This window comes from Leucoraja erinacea, chromosome 31, assembly GCF_028641065.1.
Source record: "Leucoraja erinacea ecotype New England chromosome 31, Leri_hhj_1, whole genome shotgun sequence".
Taxonomy (NCBI): Eukaryota; Metazoa; Chordata; class Chondrichthyes; order Rajiformes; family Rajidae; genus Leucoraja; species Leucoraja erinaceus.
Genome location: NC_073407.1, coordinates 21,786,275 through 21,808,907, shown reverse-complemented (window position 1 = coordinate 21,808,907; position 22,633 = coordinate 21,786,275). Strand labels below are relative to the sequence as shown.

The following is a 22,633-nucleotide window of genomic DNA, read 5'->3' as shown; positions in this document are numbered from 1 at the left end:
GCTGGCCGGCACGGACTCGGTGGGCCGAAGGGCCTGTGTCCACGCTGTGTCTCCAAACTAAGATAAACTAAAAATAAAATGAAGGGATCCAACCCGAAATGCTGGTTTAAACCGAATATGGACGCAAAAAAACTGGAGTAACTCAGCGGATCAGACAGCATGACTGGAGAAAAGGAATGGGTGACGCTTCAGGTCAAGACCTTTCTTCAGACCCGAAACGTCACCTGTTCCATTTCTCCAGAGATGCTGCCTGACCCGCTGAGTTACTCCAGCTCTTTGTGCCTATCCTAATTTGGAAGACTTTCACATTATATCGAGCATTAGTGGAACTGCAGCAAACTATATATGGTCGAGGTCTTCTTGCCTTGGGTGAGGTACCTTCACAATAAAGATTTGCTAGATGGTTTCACAAGATGAGGAGGGAGGCCCTTGAAGAGAGGTTGAATTACTCTGGTCCACAACATAAGATGGGATCTCTTTCAATCTTTAACCTTCTGATGTCTGACCAGCTCGGAACATAGGAGTTGCCTTTAGGATTGAGATGTAGAAGTTATGAATCTTTTTGTTTGAGTAAAGAAGGATTAGATGGCCTACAGGTGACCCCAGAACAATATGCAGGAGTATTTTCCAACAAAGGCAGTGCTGCCATTTCTCTCATTGTGGGTCAAAATGGAAAGTTTGGACATTGTGTTGCAGTTCTGAGTAGATCTCACCTGGAATAATGAAGGACCTTTCCTTCACGGTGATGCAGTGCAGGTACACCAATGGTTCCATGATGGTCTATTGTCACTTGTACTTGGGTACAGTGCAATGCTTTGTTTTTGAGTACAACACACAAAGTACACAAAAGCATCGTCACGTTTCTGGGGCCAACAAAGTTACAGGAGTTCTCATTCGAGTCATGTTGGTCCCTCTTCCTTCTCAGTGTCCCCCTCCCCCAGAGCGATCCTGCCGTTAAAAGGGCAAAACAAATGCGGGCTGGCATCAGAGAATTGCATGCCGTGGAGGAGAAGATTGTGGAGAGACACAAAATGCCGGAGTAACTCGGCAGAATGGGCAGCGTCCCTGGAGAACATGGATGGGCGACATTTCAGGTCAGATCTGAAGAAGTGTCCCCCACCCAAAATGTCACTCAACCACGTTCTCCAAGGATGCTGCCTGACCTGTGGAGTTACTCCAGCATTTTGTTCCTTTCCTTGTTCACCTGGTATCTGCAGGCTCCTTGTTTCTACAACAAGAAAATTAAAGGAGTGATTTAATCGGGCTGTTTGAAATGTGACACTCGGCTTTAATGGAGAGATGCAGAGGAACTCTCTCCTCCAATGATGGTTCAGAGCAAGAGCAGATAACCTCAACGGCAGAACAAACAGGCCAGGAAGCACCTCTTCCCACAATGGGAGGCGAGAACCTTAAGACTCAATGCTGTCCAAGACTGAAGACCAGTCAACATTTCCAAAGCTGTGACTGATATCTTCTTGCTAGATGCAAAAAGCTGGGGTAACTCAGCGGGGCAGGCAGTATTTCTGGAGGGAAGGAATTGGTGGCATAGAAACATAAAAAATAGGTGCAGGAGGAGGCCATTTGTCCCTTCGAGCCAGCACCGCCATTCATTGTGATCAAGATACAAAATACAATTTATTTGTCATGGCTGATCGTCCACTATCAATAACCCGTGCCTGCCTTCTCCCCATATCCCATGACTCCACTAGCCCCTAGAGCTCTATCTAACTCTCTCTTAAATCCATCCAGTGATTTGGCCTCCACTACCCTCTGTGGCAGGGAATTCCATAAATTCACAACTCTCTGGGTGAAAACGTTTTTTCTCACCTCAGTCTTAAATGACCTCCCCTTTATTCTAAGATTGTGTCCCCTGGTTCTGGACTCGCCCAACATTGGGAACATTGGCCCCTGGTTCTGGACTCGCCCAACATTGGGAACATTGGCCCCTGGTTCTGGACTCGCCCAACATTGGGAACATATGGCATTTCGGGTCGAGACCCTTCCTCAGACCCTTTTTCCCTATCGACCCGAACCTTCACCCATTCCTTCCCTCCAGCGATGCTGCCTGCCCCGCTGAGTTACTCCGGCTTTTTGCGTCTATCTTCGGTTTTAAAGCAGCATCTGCAGTTCCTTGCTACGCACAGGACCTTTCTGAATAACAGCAAGCCTTTGCAAATCTGCCGATCTTTTTTCTTCCCATGCTGTTCTTGGTCTGAGTTCAGTCTGCCAGCTATGGGAGCCAGGCAAATATTTGTGTAAGGAATAAAAGAATGTTTAAAAAAAGCAAAAAGCAGAGAGAATGGAGAAAGACAAACCTCGCCCGCCACCATGAGTAGGAAGGAACTGCAGATGCTGGTTTACGCTGGAGATAGACACAAAAAAACGGAGATACTCCAGCTTGTCGTGTCTATCTTGCCAGGTCCCAGTCGAAATTGCTCCAAATGTGTGTGTGAGCTTCAAACACTCACTACTGGGGCTCTTAACAAAGGCGGAGGGAGGATTTGGAGTCTGGAGCTACTTATGACCTTTAGCTTGGAGCCCCAAGGGTCTATTTGTGGCCATTGGGATGTGTGAGCAATGAACTCAGTGAAGGGTTTAGGATGGGCCCAGGGAATAAGAAGTGGGATGATGTTGACTCGTAGCTGGGACTAGACTACACTGATCGAGCTTTGCTGCTCAGGCATTAACTGTTCACAAGACACAAGAACTGTCTAGACTGTGGTTAACCAAGATCTGTTGCAATGGTCGGACAATGGACATAGTGAGAGTCCTGGCCGGTTCCACCGTGTATCCATGAATGGATCCAGAGCAAAACTTCTCCACCATTGATGGGATATAGAACAGTACAGCACAGGAACAGGCCCTTCAGCCCACAATATCCAAGCCGGACATGATACTAAGTTATGGGTGATGTTTCGGGTCGATGCCCTTCTTCAGACTCGACTTGAAATGTCATCCATTCCTTCTCTCCAGGGATGCTGCTTGTCCCGCTGTTACTCCAGCATTTTGTGTCTATCTTCGGTGTAAACCATCATCTGCTGTTCCTTCCTACACATGATACTGTTGTACTAATTTCACTCTGTGTACATAATCCGTATGCCTTCCCTTTCCAGCATAGCCACGTGCCTATTTAACAGCCTCTTAAACACCATTGTATTGTATCTCCCTGGACCACCACCCCATGTGTAAAATAAAAACTTGCCCCGCACAGCTCCTTTTAAGCTTTGCCCCTCTCACCTTAATGCCCCTGCCCCACTTAGGAAACCTGAACGGAAACCTCTGGAGACTTTGCGCCCCACCCAAGGTTTCCGTGCGGTTCCCGGAGGTTTTTGTCAGTCTCCCTACCTGCTTCCACTACCTGCAACCTCCGGCAACGCCGCAACTTTTCCAGTGACCTGATACGTCAATTATGCCGACAGTCGCGGAAACAAATCGGCAAGTGGGACAGGGCCTCTAGGCATTCCCAAGCCTATCCTACCACTCAACGAGACACTAGCATGGGTTGGTGTAGGGAGGACGAGGGCAGCGTTTACAGAGGGTAGAATGAGGAAGGCTGGCTCGGAGTATGTTGGATAATCAAATCTGGAGGTAGTAAAGGTGTGAACATGGAATGAGCAGCAGATCAGCAGGGGGTAAAGGATGGAACTAGGTGGTGTTACAGTGGTGGTCTTCAAGGTGATGCGGTTACACAGTCTAAAGCCAAGGGTGCGAGGAATCTGGGTCGGTCTCAACCGGTGGTGTAGGGGAAGGGATGTGGTTGGTGCCTAGGGAACTGAAGACAGTGGTTTCGGTATTCCCAGTGTACATTTGCAGGAAATTCCTGCTCTTCCTTTGCAGAGTTATGTTCTGGGATAGTCTTGCGGGTCTGCATTGCAAAAAATGCATTTCAGTGCAGCTGGTACACGTGACAGTAAAGAATCCATCGATCATTGAGTGTCCGACAAGCAGGCAGATGTTTCATGTAAAGGGGGCTGGTGTTGAGTTGGAGCTCGGGTCTCTCGAGGTTAATATTGACACGCACGCAAGCGCGCCATAGTTCTGGTGCTTGCTGGCAAGTGCTGGTAAACAGGAGAGGGGCACTGATAGGGGACGGAGAAAGATTTGCAGTGCTACGGAGAAAGGCCCGTCAGAGATAAAATGGGCCAAAGGCCTCTTCTGCTGCGCTGTTCCATGAAATACACTCCCACAGGGCGAGCTCAGAGGCAGATGTTGCATGTCCTAGTTTGGGTTTGAGAACAATGTAGAGCATGTTGGGGGCGTGTGGGAAACGTTACAGCAATGTAGACTGATCCGCTGTATAACACTGCACTTCATCGAGGCCCCAAATGTAACGACTAATCCAAAACAGCTGAACTCTTTTGGAAGAGACATACTCACTCGTTGATCATTTGCCAAACAGACTGTTGAAAAAAGGTCCCTGACTTTCGGAATCATTTCTCAGAGTAAAGGCATCCATTTTAGATCCAAACAGCCTCCTGTTTACGGAGAAATGCGAGGGAGTAAAATGGAAAGACTTGTCCAGCACCAGTCGCCACCAGCGTCTCCCCGCCGATTAGCTACTTTGAGGGAACTTGGTATTGACATGGAGGGAACGGGACAGGCAGAATGCACACAGCAAGCTCCTGATAAGTGACCAGATAATGTTTTGTAGAATGCGTAGGAAGGAACTGGGGATGCTAGATTACACTGAAGATAGACACAAACTGCTGGAGTAACTCAGCGGGTCAGGCAGACATATGTAGGAAGCAACTGCAGATGCTGGTTCAAACCCTAGATGGACACAAAAAAGCTGGAGTAACTCAGCAGGTCAGGCAGCATCTCTGGAGAAAAGGAATAGGTGACGTTTCAGGTCGAGCCCTTCTGCAGACTCTCGATCCGAAACGTCACCTATTTTTTTGCAGAATATTGGTGTGAGCATACGTACTGGCCCAGATACCAGAGAGAATTCCCAAGGAAAATCAGGTTGTGCGATCTTTTGCACAGAATTAAAGCAGCAATGTGTGGTTTCACATATCGGGTGAAAAAGGGGGTACTGCTGAGAGTGCAGCATGTCCTCAGTCCCAGCCCAGGCCCAAAGGAGACCAAATGGCCATGATCATTCAATCAGTCGCAGCAGAATTCCAGTCGGAGCTAATGGCTTATGAGTTCAAATTCTCCACCAGAGACTTGACCAAAAGTGTCCTGATTAACATTCATTGTTGCAGTGTCAAGGGAGGGCCGCAGTGTCAGAGGGGCAGTAGTGAGGGAGTGCCACAGGGGGGCAGTACTGAGAGAGTGCCGCACTGCCAGAGGGCCAGCACTGGGGGAGCTTAGCTCAATATGGGCCAATCTAACAAGGAGCACGAATTTGGGAGAGCTGCCAGCAAAGAGCTGTCAGAATAATTTGCAAGAAAAACAGAAGCAATTAGCAGTGGAAAGAAAGATTGTGTTTGCGTGGTGCATGAGTCAGCAGGAGGAGAGTGGGAATGTTGGAGGTGGAGACAGATGTCACGTTGATGTGGCCTGGACTGCGATGAGGGAGGAGTGATCTATCGACCACATTTCTGTCATGTCAGCCTTCCTCCACGATCTCAAGGCAGTGCAGAGAGTGCATCTCCCCACTGGGTTCTCTCCGCGGGTCCCAGAGGGTGACGTTCTTCACCTGGCTCATGATCTGGGAGCAAGCAATTGGCTGAGGCTGCCTCCAAGGGTTTGGGAGGATCCTGATATATTTCTCAGCTCCAATCCAAGAGTCCTGGGTTCACCTTTTACCGATTTATTCCTGGCATACGGGCAAGCCCATAAAAGTGTAAATCAGGAGTCTCTGGTGGAGAACTTGAACTCTTGGCCTTTTGGTTCAGCATGGGATCCCACCATGGTGGACATCTTTTGGTCTCCTTTGGCAGTGGTGGGGACCAAGCGCCACGGGGCTAATAACTTGCTGAGATGTTACCGAGGTATAAGCCCCATGATAAGATCCATGTTAACTACATCTCGATGCCAGAGAACATTAGAGCAGAACTCCCAAATCTTCAGATGGTTCTTTAGTTTTGGCATTGGGCCTGCAGATGGAGATGACGATATATTCTGAAATATGAATCTGATTTATTTTTTTTAAATCACAAGAAATTGCTGGATATGGAAATACCATCAGTGAGTCCGTGATGGATTAGGCAGATATTCTGAGGTTGTTTTCTTTTATTACATGTTCCCTGTTTTCCCGTTTCAGCCCTTTCCATGGGCCAACATGAGGGAAGTTCTTGCTTTCTGCCAAAGTTGAGGTAGTTGTGGAGCAGAAAATCTTGGAAACTGTTGCCGAATTAATCTGGGGTCTGGCAACTGTGTGATTTGAGAGAAAATAAAAACTGCAAACTAGGTTGTTGTCTGGAGACGGGCCCCGTGGACCGAACGTTTCTTGGAGTGAGCAGGGATTAATCATTGTTCCATTGCACATGTTCTGGGCAGAAGTGGAACTCGGCCCAACTCAGGCTTTGCCAGGGGATTATTGAGGGCTGGTTTGTGCAGCCCTGTCAGCAAGGAGCGACGGGGGGAGGGCGAGGGCGTGAGAGAGCGAGAAAGAGATAGTGACAGCAACAGAAGGGAGGGAACGCAGAAGGCAGATGTCACGCTTGCCTTCAAAGCTCAGTGCATAAATATAAACGTTGGGACGTTACGTTACGTTGCAGCGTTACAACATACCAGTTGGACGGCACCATGTCTATGTCGCTCTTCCAGGGAGATGCTAACTGCATTTCGTTGTCTCTGTACTGTACACTGACAATGACAATTAAAGATGAATCTGAATCTGAATCTGACGGAGTATTGTGTGCAGTCCTGGTTGCAACTCTAAAGGAAGGATGTTTTTTGTGCTGGAAAGACTGCAGGGGATATTCACCTGGGGGATTTGTGGACTTTTGTTAAGGGGAGAGTTCGGATAGACTGGACTTGTTTCCTCTTGCATTAAGAAGGGAGAGGGGTGATCCAACAGAGGTATATAAATGTACAAGAGGAATAGATATGGTAGATAATCAAAATCTTTTCCCCCCCTGATAAGGGTATCAGAAATTAGAGGACATAGGTTTAAGGTGAGAGGACATAGAAACATAGAAAATAGGTGCAGGAGTAGGCCATTCGGCCCTTCGAGCCTGTACCGCCATTCAATATGATCATGGCTGATCATCCAACTCAGTATCCTGTACCTGCCTTTTCTCTATACCCCCTGATCCCTTTAGCCACAAGGGCCACATCTAACTCCCTCTTAAATATAGCCAATGAACTGGCCTCAACTACCTTCTGTGGCAGAGAATTCCAGAGATTCACCACACTCTGTGTGAAAAATATTTTTCTCATCTCGGTCCTAAAAGATTTCCCCCTTATCCTTAAACTGTAACAGAGTGCTAAAGGGGATTGGTGGGTGGTTTTTCTCTTTCACACGATGAGTGGTTGATATTTGGAATGAGACGCCGGAGGAGCTGATGGAACCAGATGCCATGGACACTGACTCTAATCAATGGATTCGGAGCGAGCGCGGGGAAATGGGATTTGTGTAGATGGGCAACAAGGTTGGCATGGATGTGGTGGGCCGAAGGGCCCGTTCCTGTGCTGTACAGCCCTCAGCCTATATGAAAGGGGGAAAAACCAGGACCATTAGGAAATGGGCACAGACCTCCTGCGTCCCAGTGTGCGGCTTAATATATAGCCTGTACATTATATTTATTAGTCACTCGTGGAGCGGAGAGGAGAGGAGAGGTGGGCTGAGATCCCAGATTCACACATGGGACAGGTTCAGTTTGATGTAATCACCTCATTGCAAATTCTTATACCATCTGGTTTGAGCTTTGGCGGTGGGCAATCTCCAAGGGCCCGTTCCTTGGCCTGGTGTTGCTGCTTTGGGACAGCAAGCTGCCTCATCAACCGAAGCACAACAAATGAGTCATGTCCAAAAGAACATGGAGGAATGTCATCAGTTCACTCCCAATCCCACCAGCGTGTTCAAATCCCAGAGGTTCCCTTTGTCTTCCCATGTCCGCCACTGTTTACAACATCAATGGACCTCTTCCCTATAAATTGGCATTGTGTGCGATCATGACAATTCAGCTCCCTCCATCGTCTAGAATCCAAATGGATCAAACCCCTTCCTATTCATTCCTATTGATCGCTATGGACTAAATGTCTTCTCATTCATTCCCATTGCAGAATTGTTTTTGTGGATCAAACTACACAGTAAACCCCACAAAATCAAATCTGAATACATTTATTGGGTTGGTACAGTGGTGCAGTGGTAGAGTTGTTGCCTTACAGCGCCAGAGTCCTGGGTTCGATCCTGGCTACGGGTGCTGTCTGTACGGAGTTTGTACGTTCTCCCCGTGTCCGCGTGGGTTTTCTCCGGGTGCCCTGGTTTCCTCCCACACTCCAAAGACGTGCAAGTGCGTAAATTAATTGGTTTCTGTAACTGTGGCGGAGAGAACTAGTGTATGGGTGATCGATGGTCGGCATGGACTTGGTGGGCTGAAGCAAAGATCCTATAGCGGTGCAAGATAGACCATTCCTTCTAAATGCAATGGGCTGACGTGTAGTACGCAACGGAGCGGAACATGAGCTTATTTTTTCATCCATTTCAGTAACCCGACCCGACCCGCAGTGTAATCAACGTTGCGGGGGAACAGTTTGTGTTAATAAATTATAATTCTGAAAACGAGGAGAAGATTTTTACCAAAGAACTTTTATTTTTACGAGGATGTTTCCGTAACCGGCTTCCGTCTCCGCACTAGTATCTTTGCTCCGCTACGGGATCTTTGGTGCGGAGACGGAAGCCGGTTACGGAAATGGGGCCGAAAATTCCCCAGGAATCTGCCCATGACCGCACTACGTCTTTTCCGTCGAGTGATCTATCTAGCTCGCTGGAGGATCTTTGGGCTGAAAGGCCTGTTTCCATGCTGTATCTTTAAACTAAAACTAAAACTAAAACTAAATTCAACTCTTTTCCCATTAGATTGAAACCCAATAAACAAAACACTTTCCCCTTCACCCCTATCATGTAACTCCCAATTGTACAGTGTGCTTCCTGTCAATTTTGGTTCAATGTTTGCCTCTGTATCTCAGTCCTGATTTATCTACCCCTGGAGTATTTGTAACTGTAGAGGGAAACATATTTTATATCAAACCCATTCCATTCCTGCCCATGGACTATTTGATGGAACACTGTTAAGTGGATGATTTAAATAAGGCAGCCCCTGATTCATGTGAAGGATTGCGTGAGACAGAGCAGAATGCTTATGAGAGCTCGATCACCACCAAGAACAGAGTTACAAAGGAGATTGAGTGGGACGGAGGGAAAGGTGGATGGAGAGGCTGTGGCCATCATATATTTAGATTATTAGAAGAAATCAGGGGCGGCACAGTGGTAGAGTTGTCACCTTACAGCATCAGAGACCCGGGTTCGATCCTGACTACAGGGCGCTGTCCATACGGAGTTTGTACGTTCTCCCCGTGACCTGCGTGGTTTTTCTCCGAAATCTTCGGTTTCCTCCCACACTCTAAAGACGTACAGGTTTTTGGGGTTCATTGGCTTGGTATAAATGTAAAAAATTGTCCCTAGTGTGTGTAGGGTAGACAATAGACAAGAGGTGCAGGAGTAGGCCATTCGGCCCTTCGAGCCAGCACCGCCATTCAATGCGATCATGGCTGATCATCCCCAATCAGCACCCCGTTCCTACCTTCTCCCCATATCCATTGACTCCACTATCTTCTAGAGCCCCATCTAGCTCTCTCTTGTAGTGTTACTGTGCTGGGATCGCTGGTCGGTACGGACTCGATGGGCCGAAGGGCCTGTTTCGGCGCTGTATGTCTAAACTAAACTAAACTAAACTAAGACATTTGACAAGGTTCCACATAAAAGATGGTTTATGCAGCGCGGAATGCATTTTCCTGGAATTGATTATGAGATGGCAATCCAAGAATAGGAATAATGGGTATGTGGTCAACATAATGGTATGCAGTGTGCAGTACCTCCTAGGGTTATGCAGTGGAACCTCAGCTTTGAACTGATCAATGGCAAAGCTAGGAGAATAGGGAGCTATGTGGTCGAGAGACAACTAGAGGAACAAAAGACAGATGGCGAGGGACTGGCGGAGATGTGGGTCAGGGCCATGTTTGTCAGAGGTCTCGTTCTTGAACACACCATAATGCAAATAGTGAAATCTCTTGGAAGTAGCTATCGAATCCACCCCTTCTTCCCCTTCCCCTCCCCCACCCCTCCTAACACCATCCAAATGTGTAGTCTTGAATCTTTTTTTTTTTTTTAAGTTTGTAAACTAATTGAGTCATGTGGGATTATGTGTGAATCCTGTGAATAAGCAAATAGTCCCACCTCTCTGAGTAATGGCTTCTTGGAAAAACTAGGCCTCATCTGAGAGCCTTCACTTGCGGACGCAGTTGAACCGATGCCAACACATACCTGAGAAACCTGCCTGAGTTTTCTCACACTAAATTGGCACGTTACAGCGTATTTAATAGGGAAAGCAGCAGCAGCAGCATCTGTGGCTCATTCACCCTCTCGTACAGAATCAGCTATGTACTCACTCACACACACACACACACACACACAGTGATACAGCGTGGAAACAGGCCCTTCAGCCCAACTTGCCCATGCCACCCAACATGCCCCATCTACACTAGTCCCACCTGCCTGCGTTCGGTCCACATCCCTCTAAACCTATCCTATCCATGTACATGTCTAAATTTTTCTCAAAAGTTGCGATTGTACCTGGCTCGTAAATCTTTAAGAAAGACTACAGGTGCTGGAAAAAAATCGAAGGTAGACAAAAATGCTGGAGAAACTCAGCGGGTGAGGCAGCATCAATAGATGCTGCCCATCAATAGATGCTGCCTCACCCGCTGAGTTTCTTCGGCATTTTTGTCTGCCTTGTAAATCTTCTCTGCACCTTTTCCAGCTTGACAACACCCTTCCTATAACATGGTGGCCAATACTGAACACATTACTAATGCATACACAGACATTGAACCAGAAGAATGGCAAATATTCTTTGCCAAAGTCCAAGTTGGGGTGGATGGGAGGTGAAGGGCACCTATCCTCAAAAATGTCACCATCCGTTATTCGCAAGGATATTAGCCATTTTATAATAACGTTATTTACTCTGCAAAAAAAGAGATCGTATAGTGCTGAAGTGGCTCTGAGGGTCAGGCAGCATCTCTAGAGAACATGGATGGGTGCCTTTTTGGGTTGGGAGCCTCCTTCAGACTGATTGTAGGGTGGGGGAGGGGGGTGGTGGTGAAGAAAGCCGGAAGAGTGGAGGGGAAGGACATAGTGTGGCAGATAAGAGGTGAACTCGGGCAAGGGGCAGTGGTGGGCAGATGGTTGGCATCTATGTTATTTAATTTTGTTTCAAGCTGTGCCTTGTATCTGACAACTTTTATTTGCCTGCGAGTGTTTGATAGGTGTCAGTCAAGTCAGGTTTATCTGTCACATACGCATACGAGATGTGTAGTGAAATGAAACAGTGGCAATGCTTGTGGATTGTGCCAAAAATCTACAAACATGCCCGAATGGAACAGAATCACATATTCACATATTACATATTTGTGGGAGAAAAAGAAAAAAGAAAAAAACAGCGATTTTAAAAAGACACCACACACCAGTAAATTGGTACAGTATGTTAGTCCCTGGTGAGATGGTAGTTTACAGTCTTAATGGCCCCTGGGGAGAAACTCCTTCTCATCCTCTCCGTTTTCACAGGTTTGTCATTGTCACGTACCAAAGTACAGTGTAAAGATTAGTTTTGCATGCCATCCGATCAAACAGATAATACTGTAAATAAACACACTCAAGCCAAACTCAGTGCAACTGGTATAGCGATGGAAATAGTAGAGTGCCCAACATAGTTCTGGTCATTATAATGCAGTACTCCGGAGACAAAGTCCAATGTCACCAATGAGGTAGTGGGGTGATCGGACAGGCAAGATAGAAGATACATTCTGTATGTGTCAGTGGTGTATCTGTTCTGAGACCGTGTGTTCAGAACTTTACTTCATGCTTAATCTACACTATATAACCATATAACAATTACAGCACGGAAACAGGCCATCTCGACCCTTCTAGTCCGTGCCGAACACGTATTCTCCCCTAGTCCCATACACCTGCGTTTAGACCATAACCCTCCATACCTTTCCCATCCATATAACTATCCAATTTATTTTTAAATGATAAAAATGAACCTGCCTCCACCACCTTCACTGGAAGCTCATTCCACACAGCCACCACTCTCTGAGTAAAGAAGTTCCCCCTCATGTTACGCCTAAACTTCAGTCCCTTAATTCTCAAGTCATGTCCCCTTGTATGAATCTTCCCTACTCTCAGTGGGAAAAGCTTATCCACGTCAACTCTGTCTTTCCCTCTCATAAGTTTAAAGACCTCTATCAAGTCCCCCCTTAACCTTCTGCGCTACAAAGAATAAAGCCCTAACTTTGTCAACCTTTCTCCGTAACTTAGTTGCTGAAACCCAACCCTGAAACTATACCTGCACATACCGCAGAGGAGATTTTATCTTGCGTTGAACCCTGAATTATGATTTTACCTGAATGTTTGGCGGGGCAGAGTTGTTGGGGCTTTGTACACAAATCACTGCGAGGCATTGTGAAACATATTTAAGGTGAAGGGGAAAAGATTTCATATGAATCCGAGGGGTAACTTTTTCACACAAAGGGTGGTGGGTGTATGGAACGAGCTGCCAGAGGAGGTAGTTGAGGCTGGGACTATCCCACCATTTGAGAAACTGTATATACTTGTGATAGAGGGGAACGGCAAGAGTTTGCCAGATTGATTCCAGTAATGCTACAAGCTTGTCATAACATTGGTAGATGGATAGGACAGGTTTGAAGGGATATGGACCAAACACAGGCAGGTGGGACTAGTGTAGCTGGGACATGTTGGTTGGTGTGGGCTAGTTGGGCCGAAGGGCCTGTTTCCACATTGTATCATTCTATGACTCTATGGTACATTGATTTCATTCCAAAAGGACGCGAGTACAAGATGTGATTTCTTCAATGTTACGGAGCTCTTGTGATAATACATCTGGAATATTGTGTACAGATTCTGGTCTCCCTACATAAATAAGGATATACTTGTGATAGAGGGGAACGGCAAGAGTTTGCCAGATTGATTCCAGTAATGCTACAAGCTTGTCATAACAGGAGATTAAGCAGAGTGGGGCTACGCTCCCATCTGTTTAGAAGAATAGTGGACCTTGTTGAAACATACACAATTCTGAAAGGGCTTAAAGGAAGAAGCTAAGTTGATCTTTCCCGACTGGAGTGTGGAGAACCAGGGGTCACAGTCTCCACATCACAATTGGGATGAGAAGAAGTATATTTACATGAAGGATAGTCAATCTTTGCAACACTCTACCTTAGAGAGCTGTGGAGACTCTGTTGCTGATTATATTCAAGGCAGAGCTGATAGGTGGATAGATATTAAGAAGATCAAGGAATAGAGTCATACAGCATGGAAACAGGCCCTTTGGCCCAACTTGCCCATGCCAACCAACATGTGCCAGCTACACTAGTCCTACCTAGCTCTATTTGGCCCATACCTTTCTAAACCTATTCTATCCATGTATCTGTCCAAATTTCTCATAAACGTTATGATAGTACCTGCCTCAACTACATTCTCCGGCAGCTTGTTCCTTACACCCAATACCCTTCGTAAGCCTGACTAGGCCGAAGGAGCCTCAGCGGTGGCGATGGGAGCCTCGGTGGCAGTAGGGCCTTGGCAGCAACAGGAGCCTCAGTGGCAAGTTTGGGCCTTGGTGGCGGTGGGGCCTCGTGGCGGAGTATGAAGGGGTGAGGGGAAGACAATGAAGGGCCTGGCATGGGGGGGAGGGGGGCTGCTGTGAAGAACAATGAGGACCCGGCGTGTGGGACCGTCGGAGGGAGGGTGGGAGAACAAAGGGGGAGGGGGCGAGGGGAGCACTCTAGCTTTGAATCCTCTGCCCAGGGGATAAGTCTGTGTTCGTTTGTTTGTTTGTTCGTTTGTTCCGGTGAAGCTGCTGTGTACTTTTTCCTTTTTGTTTTCACTTTTAAATTCAAGTTTTCGTGTACCTTGTGTGTTGTGACTGTCGGCAGAACAATTTCTCTCCGCCGATGAATAAAGTTTCCTGTGCTCTAAGGAATAAACTTGTGGAATAGAGGACTCGCAGTGCTGGGATAACACAGCGGGTCAGGCAGCATCTCTGGAGGACGTGGATGGGTGATGTTTCAAGCAGTCCGCAGTGGATTAGTGCAGGAAAATGTGACAAGAGCTAAGAGATCAGCTACGATCTTATTGAAAGGCAGAGCAGGCATGAGTGGCTGAATAGCCAGCTGCAATTTTTTTTTTTTCTCTCTAATTCTCTTATCTCCTTGTTTTCCACGCCTAACCTATAGAATACGTCCTGTGGGCATTTGATGGGATGGTATGGAAGGAGCCTTAACATAGAAACATAGAAAATAGGTGCAGGAGTAGGCCATTCGGCCCCTCGAGCCTACACCACCATTCAATATGAACATGGCTGATCATCCAACTCAGTATCCTATATCTGCCTTCTCTCCATACCCCCTGATCCCTTGAGCCACATCTAACCCCCTCTTAAATATAGCCAATGAACTGGCCTCAACTACCTTCTGTGGCAGAGAATTCCACAGATTCACCACTCTCTGTGTAAAAAATGATTTTCTCATCTCAGTCCTAAAAGACTTCCCCCTTATCCTGAAACTGTGACCCCTTGTTCTGGACTTCCCCAACATCGGGAATAATCTTCCTGCATCTAGCCTGTCCAACCCCTTAAGAATTTTGTAAGTTTCTATAAGATCCCCCCTCAATCTTTCCCCTTAAGGGTCTGTCCCACTTTCACGACCTAATTCACGACCTTTTTTACTCGTGGACATTTTTCGTCAGCCTAGAAAAACGCCCCGACCTACTTGATGCCACAAATCCCTACGACTAGCATCACGACCTACCCACGAACTTGTGACGATCATGCTGCGAGTATGAGTCAAGGGCAAACTCGGCAGAGGTGGTGAATTAGCGACAGGCCCTTTAAGCTGTGTATAACCCGGGCTTTCCCTGAGAGTGTTTGATAGGGTGATGTAGATGTTGTGCCCACCCTGTGCTATTGCTGCACTCATGGTTTGTGCTGGGATAATGTAAAGGGGGCTTTGCTCTGCGTCTCTGCTCTTGAAATGTGCGATGGGGCAATGTAGAGGAGGCTCTACAATGTAGGCTGGCCCAGTGGCCCAGCGGCAGAGACCCAGGTTTGATCCTGACCATGGGCGCTGTCTCTACGGAGTTTGCACGTTCTCCCTGTGACCGCGTGGGTTTTCTCTGGGTGCTCCTGTTTCCTGCACCCTCCAAAGATGTTTGGGTTTGTAGGCTAATTGGCTTGGGTAAAATTGTAAATCGGCCCTGGTGGGACTAGTGTTAGTGAATGGGGGTGATTGCTGGTCGGCACGAACTCGGTAGGCCAAAGGGCCTGTTTCCGCGCTGTATAGTTTTCTTTAGAGATACTGTGTTGGAACAGGCCCTTTGGCCCACCGAGTCCGCACCGACCAGCGATCATTAACATTAACACTATCCTACACATACTAGGGCCAATTTACCTGCAAACCTGTACATCTTTGGAATGTGGGAAGAAACCAAAGATCTCGGAGAAAACCCACGCGGTCACAGGGAGAGCGTAAAAGCTCCGTACAGTCAAGCACCTGCAGTCGGGATCGAACCTGCGTCTCCGGCGTAAGGCAGCAACTCTACCGCTGTTAAAGTCTAAAGAGTTTTACCCTGTATCCAACCTTGCTGCACATGTTCTGGAAGTGCGGAGATCTTATAGAAAGGAAAATATTCTCTTCCTGGCTCCTTCCTCGAACATGAAATTCAGATTAGATTTTATTTCACGAAAGACAGACCCTGAACATCAGATGGAATTCTCAGTCTAACAGATTGGCTTGAATGTCAGTCGGGGGTACCTTAAGGGACTATCAAACTTGTTATTTCTTCTGTGTGGTTACATTCCTCAGAGGATTGTCATTTTCTTGGATGTGTTGCCCCAGTGGAGTATTGTTTGCAGTAAAGTCAGCCAGCACTAGATGGGGGTAGAGGTGGAGGGGAGAATTGTAAGGGGTAGGATAGGGGAGTGGAGTCGGCCATGTGTCTGAAGTGATGGGTGGGACCTAATAATGAAAGCACAATAAATACGGGGAATGATCAGGGCACGAGTTACAGTCTGAGGTCCTGGACCAGCATTGGTCATTGTTCATTGTTCATGGGATTGTCCCATCACAGAAAATGGCAAAGGCGTGCCGAATTGTCAGAGGGGGCTTAACAAACACCAGAATATTTTTCAGAGGAAACTCTATATTATTCCACCATTAAAAAATAATGTCCCACACTCATGGACTCCCCAGGTTCTATAGAAAATTCACAAGGGCATTTGTCCAAAGGGTGTAAAAGTGGACAGCTACAGCAAAGAACACTTTGGGTAGCTCAGTACCGCAACAGTACAGTTGCTGCCTCACAGCACCAGATACCCTGGTTCGATTCTGACTACGGGGCGCTGTCTGTATGGAGTTTGTACGTTCTCACCGTGACCGGGTGGGTTTTCACCGGGAGTTCCGCATTCTTCCCACATTCCAAAGACGTGCAGGTTTGTAACATAGAAACATAGAAATTAGGTGCAGGAGTAGGCCATTCGGCCCTTCGAGCCTGCACCGCCATTCAATATGATCATGGCTGATCATCCAACTCAGTATCCCGTACCTGCCTTCTCTCCATACCCTCTGATCCCTTTAGCCACCAGGGCCACATCTAACTCCCTCTTAAATATAGCCAATGAACTGGCCTCAACTACCCTCTGTGGCAGAGAGTTCCAGAGATTCACCACTCTCTGTGTGAAAAAAAGTTCTTCTCATCTCGGTTTGGATTTCCCCTTGATCTTAAGCTGTGACCCCTTGTCCTGGATGGACAACATTGTAAGTTAATTGGCTTCCGTAAAAACAAATTGTTCCTGGTGTGTTGGATAGAATCGGAGTATGCGTGATTGCTGGTCGACGTGGGCCGAAGGGCCTGCTTCCACGCTGTATCTCTAAACTAAACTAAAAGTCGAGGGTTTTGAGACTAATTGTATGCAGTGGCGGACTGGGTCTAAAAATATTGGTTGCCAGGAGGGGCCCACTTCATCAGGTGCCCACTTGCCATTGGGCAAGCTGACACCCTGGCCAGTCCGCCACTGATTGGATGTGTTTCAAAGAGCTGGCTCGGGGACTGTGGGCTGAATGGCCTCCGTTCTATGCAATAAGTTTCAGTGAACCATATTGTGAACAGCGGCAGAGGGATTAGGGAAAACAATGGCGAGATGTTACTCAGCCCACTCACTGATCCACCAGTCTCCTCCACCTCGCTAGAAAATCACCAGAGTCTTGTCCACGTCAGCAGAGGATCCAGGGGAAGGGGAGCAGCGGGAGTTGGCGCTGGGCCTTGAGAGATGCACGGACTGAGCGATGAGCAGTTACACTGAATTAAACATGTCGACAGCAGCCACCAGCTGATAATGAACAACAGGCAACATTCCAGAACGTTCATGAAATAATTAATAAAAGAAAATGGCTCTCAGCTTGGATAATGAACAAGAGGCCTGGGGGCTGGTGGACAGGAAGTGACTAATCTTTTGCTGGGGTTGCTGCATTTTATGGGGCGGTTGCCATGGTGACCGGCCTAGTAGCCTCTGAGAGACCTGAAATACAAGCTCAAGAGGAATCGGAAACCTGCGTTCAATTTGCTGCTGATATACAACGAGGTGAAAGTTGGACTGTTGGGAACTAGCTATTCACAGCCAGAGGATGCAGAGGTATGAGGCCCTTAAGTGAGGGAGACCTGCCAAGTATTTTAACTCCGAATCATGCTCACAAACTCTTTGAAATTCTTCCTGACCACCTCAGCAGAATTCATTAGCAACTGATGCCACAATTATGAATCTTGTCACAAGTTTTGAACACTTTCAGCTTGAGAAATGACAGTGACTGGTACTTAAGAGCATAAGACCATATGGCATAGGAGCAGAATTAGGCCATTCGGCCCATCGAGTCTGCTCCCCCATTTCATCATGCATGATCTCTTTTTCCATCCAAACCCCATTCTCCTGCCTTGTCCCTGTAATCTTTGACCCCCCCTACCCCCCCCCCCCCCCCCCTGGTAAACCACCCCCCCTTTCCTCCATATTGAACCTGTGATTGCTGGGAAGTCATCTCAAGGTTCTCAGGTGTGTCAGTCCCTAAGGCCTACTAACCCAGGTGAATGGAGCAGTGAAAATCAAAGCGGACGTGTCCAGCTGTCATTTGCAAGAGACCAGACATGAATCAGAAGCAGAGAACATTAGATCCGTCAGCACTGCCTGACAGGGGCCTGTTCTGGGAGATATCTGCTGAGTTCTCTTGTCAGGGATGGGCATGTTCCCGGCTCGTGACTGAGACTAACCAGGAGCTCCCGGTGGAATGCAAGGAGGACACACTTTCCTACAAACACAAAAAATCTGTCCAAATCCATCTGCTGCACTCTGGCTGTGTATAGCTGCAAACCTGCCCCTCTCTCTCAGACAGGTACAGTCTCTCAGACACTCTTCCATCTGATGTTAACCCCATTATCTGGTGTTGAATGTACAGCAGCCCTCTCACCCTCCAGCACATCACTCCCTACTATCTAGGCCTGTTGTATGTATCTTGCCTTATGTCTTGTTCTAAGCATATTGCAGTTTGACAACAGAAGTCAATGTAGTGAGCAGCTCGATGGCACAGCGGTTAGAGTTGCTGCCTCACAGCGCCAGAGACCCGGGTTCGATCCTGACTACGGGTGCTGCCTGTACGGAGTTTGTACGTTCTCCCCTTAACCTCGTGGGTTTTCCCCGGGTGCTCCGGTTTCCTCCCACATCCCAAAGACGTACAGGTTTGTAGGTTGATTGGCCTCGCTAAAAGGTTGTAAATTGTCCCTAGTGTGTAGGATAGTGTCGGTGTATAGGGATCGCTGGTCAGCACGGACTCGGTGGGCCAAATGGCCTGTTCTGCACTGTATCTCAAAACTAAACTAAGCTCGTGTCGGAAGGAACTGCAGATGCTGTTTTACACCGAAGATAGATACAAAATGCTGGAGTGCCTCAGCAGGTCAGGCAGCACCTCTGGAGTAAAGGACTGGGTGATGTTTCGGGTGGAGACTGTTCTTCAGAGTGTTTTCAATGCAGAGGAAACTGAATCATCTTGTGATAAGTTGCTTGGAATCTGAGGTCAGCCCAGGACACAACCCCCTGGGACTCATCCTGTGGCTGAGCTGAGGGTGCTGAGCATGTGGAGGGGGCCAGAGTGGGAGGGAGAGAACTCCTTGGTGAGGGGGGTCTCCTAGGCCTCTGCATCGTTGGGAGAGAAAGGGGAAGAAGTGACATTCCCTGAAGGTGGAGGATAGTCCCTGGGCTCGGGGGTCTTTAGTGGAGAGGGTCCCACATGGGTACATGGAACCTCCAGCCAGGGGGCAGATGTGAAAGTGGAATTTACGAGGCTTTTAGACGGGCACAGTTACATGCAGGGAATGGAAGGATATGGGAACAGCTTAGCTTATCTTGGCATTATGTTCGGCACAGACATGTTGGGCTGAGGGGTCTGTTCATGTGCAGCAGTTTAGTTTAGTGATAGAGTGTGCAAACAGGCCCGTTGGCTCACGGAGTCCGCACTCACCTGCAACGCTAGTTCTATCCTAGTGTGAATGGTCAGCATGGGCTCGATGGGCCAAAGGGCCTGTTTCCATGCTGTATCTCCAACCTAAGCTAAACTAAATAAATACATGTCATTATTGTTGCTAATCTTTAGACTTTAGAGACACAGCGTGGAAATGGGCCCTTCAGCCCACTGAGTCCGCCCGCACCCACCAGCGATCACCCCATACACTAGCACCATCCTACACACTAGGGACAATTTACAGAAGCCAATTCACCCACAAACCTGCACGTCTTTGGAGTGCGGGAGGAAACACTTTTTCTCACAGAGAGTGGTGAGTCTGTGGAATTCTCTGCCTCAGAGGGCGGTGGAGGCCGGTTCACTGGATGCGTTCAAGAGAGAGCTAGATAGGGCTCTTAAAAATAGCGGAGTCAGGGGATATGGGGAGAAGGCAGGAACGGGGCACTGATTGTGGATGATCAGTCATGATCACATTGAATAGCAGGGCTGGTTCGAAGGGCCGAATGGCCTACTCCTGCACCTATTGTCTATTGTCCATTGAAACCGGAGCACCCGGAGAAAACCACCGGGTCGCAGGGAGAAAGTGCAAACTCTGTACAGACAGCACCCATGGTCAGGATCGAACCCAGGTCTCTGGCGCTGTGAGGCAGCAACTACACCGCTGCTCCACTGTGCTGCCCTCTATAGAAACATAGAAACATTAGGTGCAGGAGTAGGCCATTCGGCCCTTCGAGCCTGCACCGCCATTCAATATGATCATGGCTGATCATCCAACTCAGTATCACGTACCTGCCTTCTCTCCATACCCCCTGATCCCTTTAGCCACAACGGCCACATCTAACTCCCTCTTAAATATAGCCAATGAACTGGCCTCAACTACCCTCTGTGGCAGAGAGTTCCAGAGATTCACCACTCTCTGTGTGAAAAAAGTTCTTTTCATCTCGGTTTTAAAGGATTTCCCCCTTATCCTTAAGCTGTGACCCCCTTGTCCTGGACTTCCCCAACATCGGGAACAATCTTCCTGCATCTAGCCTGTCCAACAACCCCTTAAGAATTTTGTAAGTTTCTATAAGATCCCCTCTCAATCTCCTAAATTCTAGAGAGTATAAACCAAGTCTATCCAGTCTTTCTTCATAAGACAGTCCTGACATCCCAGGAATCAGTCTGGTGAACCGTCTCTGCACTCCCTCTATGGCAATAATGTCCTTCCTCAGATTTGGAGATTTGGCTATGTGATACAGGTGCTAGGATTGGGCTTGTTTGTGAGAGACATCTTCATACGTTCAGATTTAACAACTCGTGCTCCTCCCTTTTTGTTTCCAAAGGAGACACGGCGTTCCCGGAGGATTTCTCCCTGGTGATGACAGTGCGAGCCCAGAAAGGAAAAGGTGCCTTCCTGCTGTCCATCTACAACGAGCAGGGAATCCAGCAGCTGGGCGTGGAGATCTCCCGCAGCCCCATATTCTTCTACGAAGACCAGACAGGGCAGCCCAGCCCTGACGAACACCCCATCTTCCGTGGAATCAACCTGGCCGATGGGAAGTAGGTATTCCTTGCTTCATCCCCAATGCTTTAGAACTTTAGAGATACAGCATGGAAACTGCTCCTCCTGCCCACCAAGTCCACGCCGACCATCCCTCACCCCTTCACACTAGTTCAACGTGCAGCAAGGAACTGCAAATGCTGGTTTATATCCAAAATGCCGCAGTAACTCAGCGGGTCAGGCAGCATCTCTGGAGAAAAGGAATAGATGACATAACATAGAAACATAGAAAGTAGGTGCAGGAAGAGGCCATTCAACCCTTCGATCCATTGTGATCATGGCTGATCATCCACTATCAATAACCTTCTCCCCATATCCTTTGACACCACTAGCCCCTAGAGCTCTATCTAACTCGATAGGTCGCAGTCTGAAGAAGGGACTCAACACAAAACGTCACCTACCTATCCCTTTTCTCCAGAGATGCTGCCCGACTACTCCAGCTACTTTTTGTGTTTGTCTTCACACCAGTTCTCTGTTATTCCTACCCTCTCATCCACTCCCGACACACTAAGGGCGATTTACAGATGGGAGGAAACCAGAGGACCCGGTGGAAACTCACGCGGTCCCAGTGAGAACGTGCAAACTCCACACACGCAGTGAGTGGGAGACTGGGTTGGCGTTGGAAAGCAACGTGCCAGGCATGCAACTCTCTTCTGCAGCAGAGTGGAGCAGCAGTAGAGTTGCCGCCATTCAGCGCCAGAGACCCAGGTTCAATCCTAACCACGGGTTCTGTCTGTATGGAGTTTGTACCTTCCCCCTATAACTACCTGGGTTTTCTCCGAGTGCTCTGGTTTCCTCCCACATTCCAAAGACGTATAGGTTGGAATGGCCTCCAAGCCGCTGAGAGGGTTCTCCCGACGCCGGAGCACCCTCACCCGGCGAGAGGGCCTGAAACATCGGGCCTTCGTAGCGGTGAATGTGGAGGCCTCAATAGGCCCGATCATGGGTGGACAAGAGGATGGGGACTGGAATTTGTGACTTCCCCCACAGTGGGAACCATTGTGGGGGGGATGTTTTTATGTTTTAATATTAAACTTCTTCTTTAATGCTATGTTGTATTTTTATTAGTGCAGCTGCAAGAACATCTGAATTTCCCCTGAAAAGGGGATTACTAAAGTATTTATTATTATTATTATTATTATTATTATTATTATTATTATTATTATCTGCAGTTCTTTCTAAAATACCTGGTGTATGGGTGATCATTGGTCTGCATGAATCTGGTGGGCCGAAGGGCCTGTTTCCACACTGTATCTCTAAAGTGAAGCAATGCACTAACGCCAACTAAGCTCTCTTTGCATTGAGGACCCATGTGTAGCCTGTGCACAGTCAGGGAGATGGGATGGTCAA

At 47.8% G+C, this 22,633-nt stretch overlaps 1 protein-coding gene across 2 annotated transcripts in view; it reads left to right on the top strand.

Annotated features, from left to right (window-relative positions):
• col5a1 (procollagen, type V, alpha 1) overlaps positions 1–22,633 on the top strand; it is a 210,694-nt gene that overhangs the window by 37,502 nt on the left and 150,559 nt on the right. For both annotated transcript variants that reach the window (XM_055660305.1, XM_055660304.1), the window contains exon 3: positions 21,066–21,282. In XM_055660305.1, the coding sequence (XP_055516280.1) occupies positions 21,066–21,282 (217 nt within the window). The remainder of the gene's footprint in view (positions 1–21,065; positions 21,283–22,633) is intronic.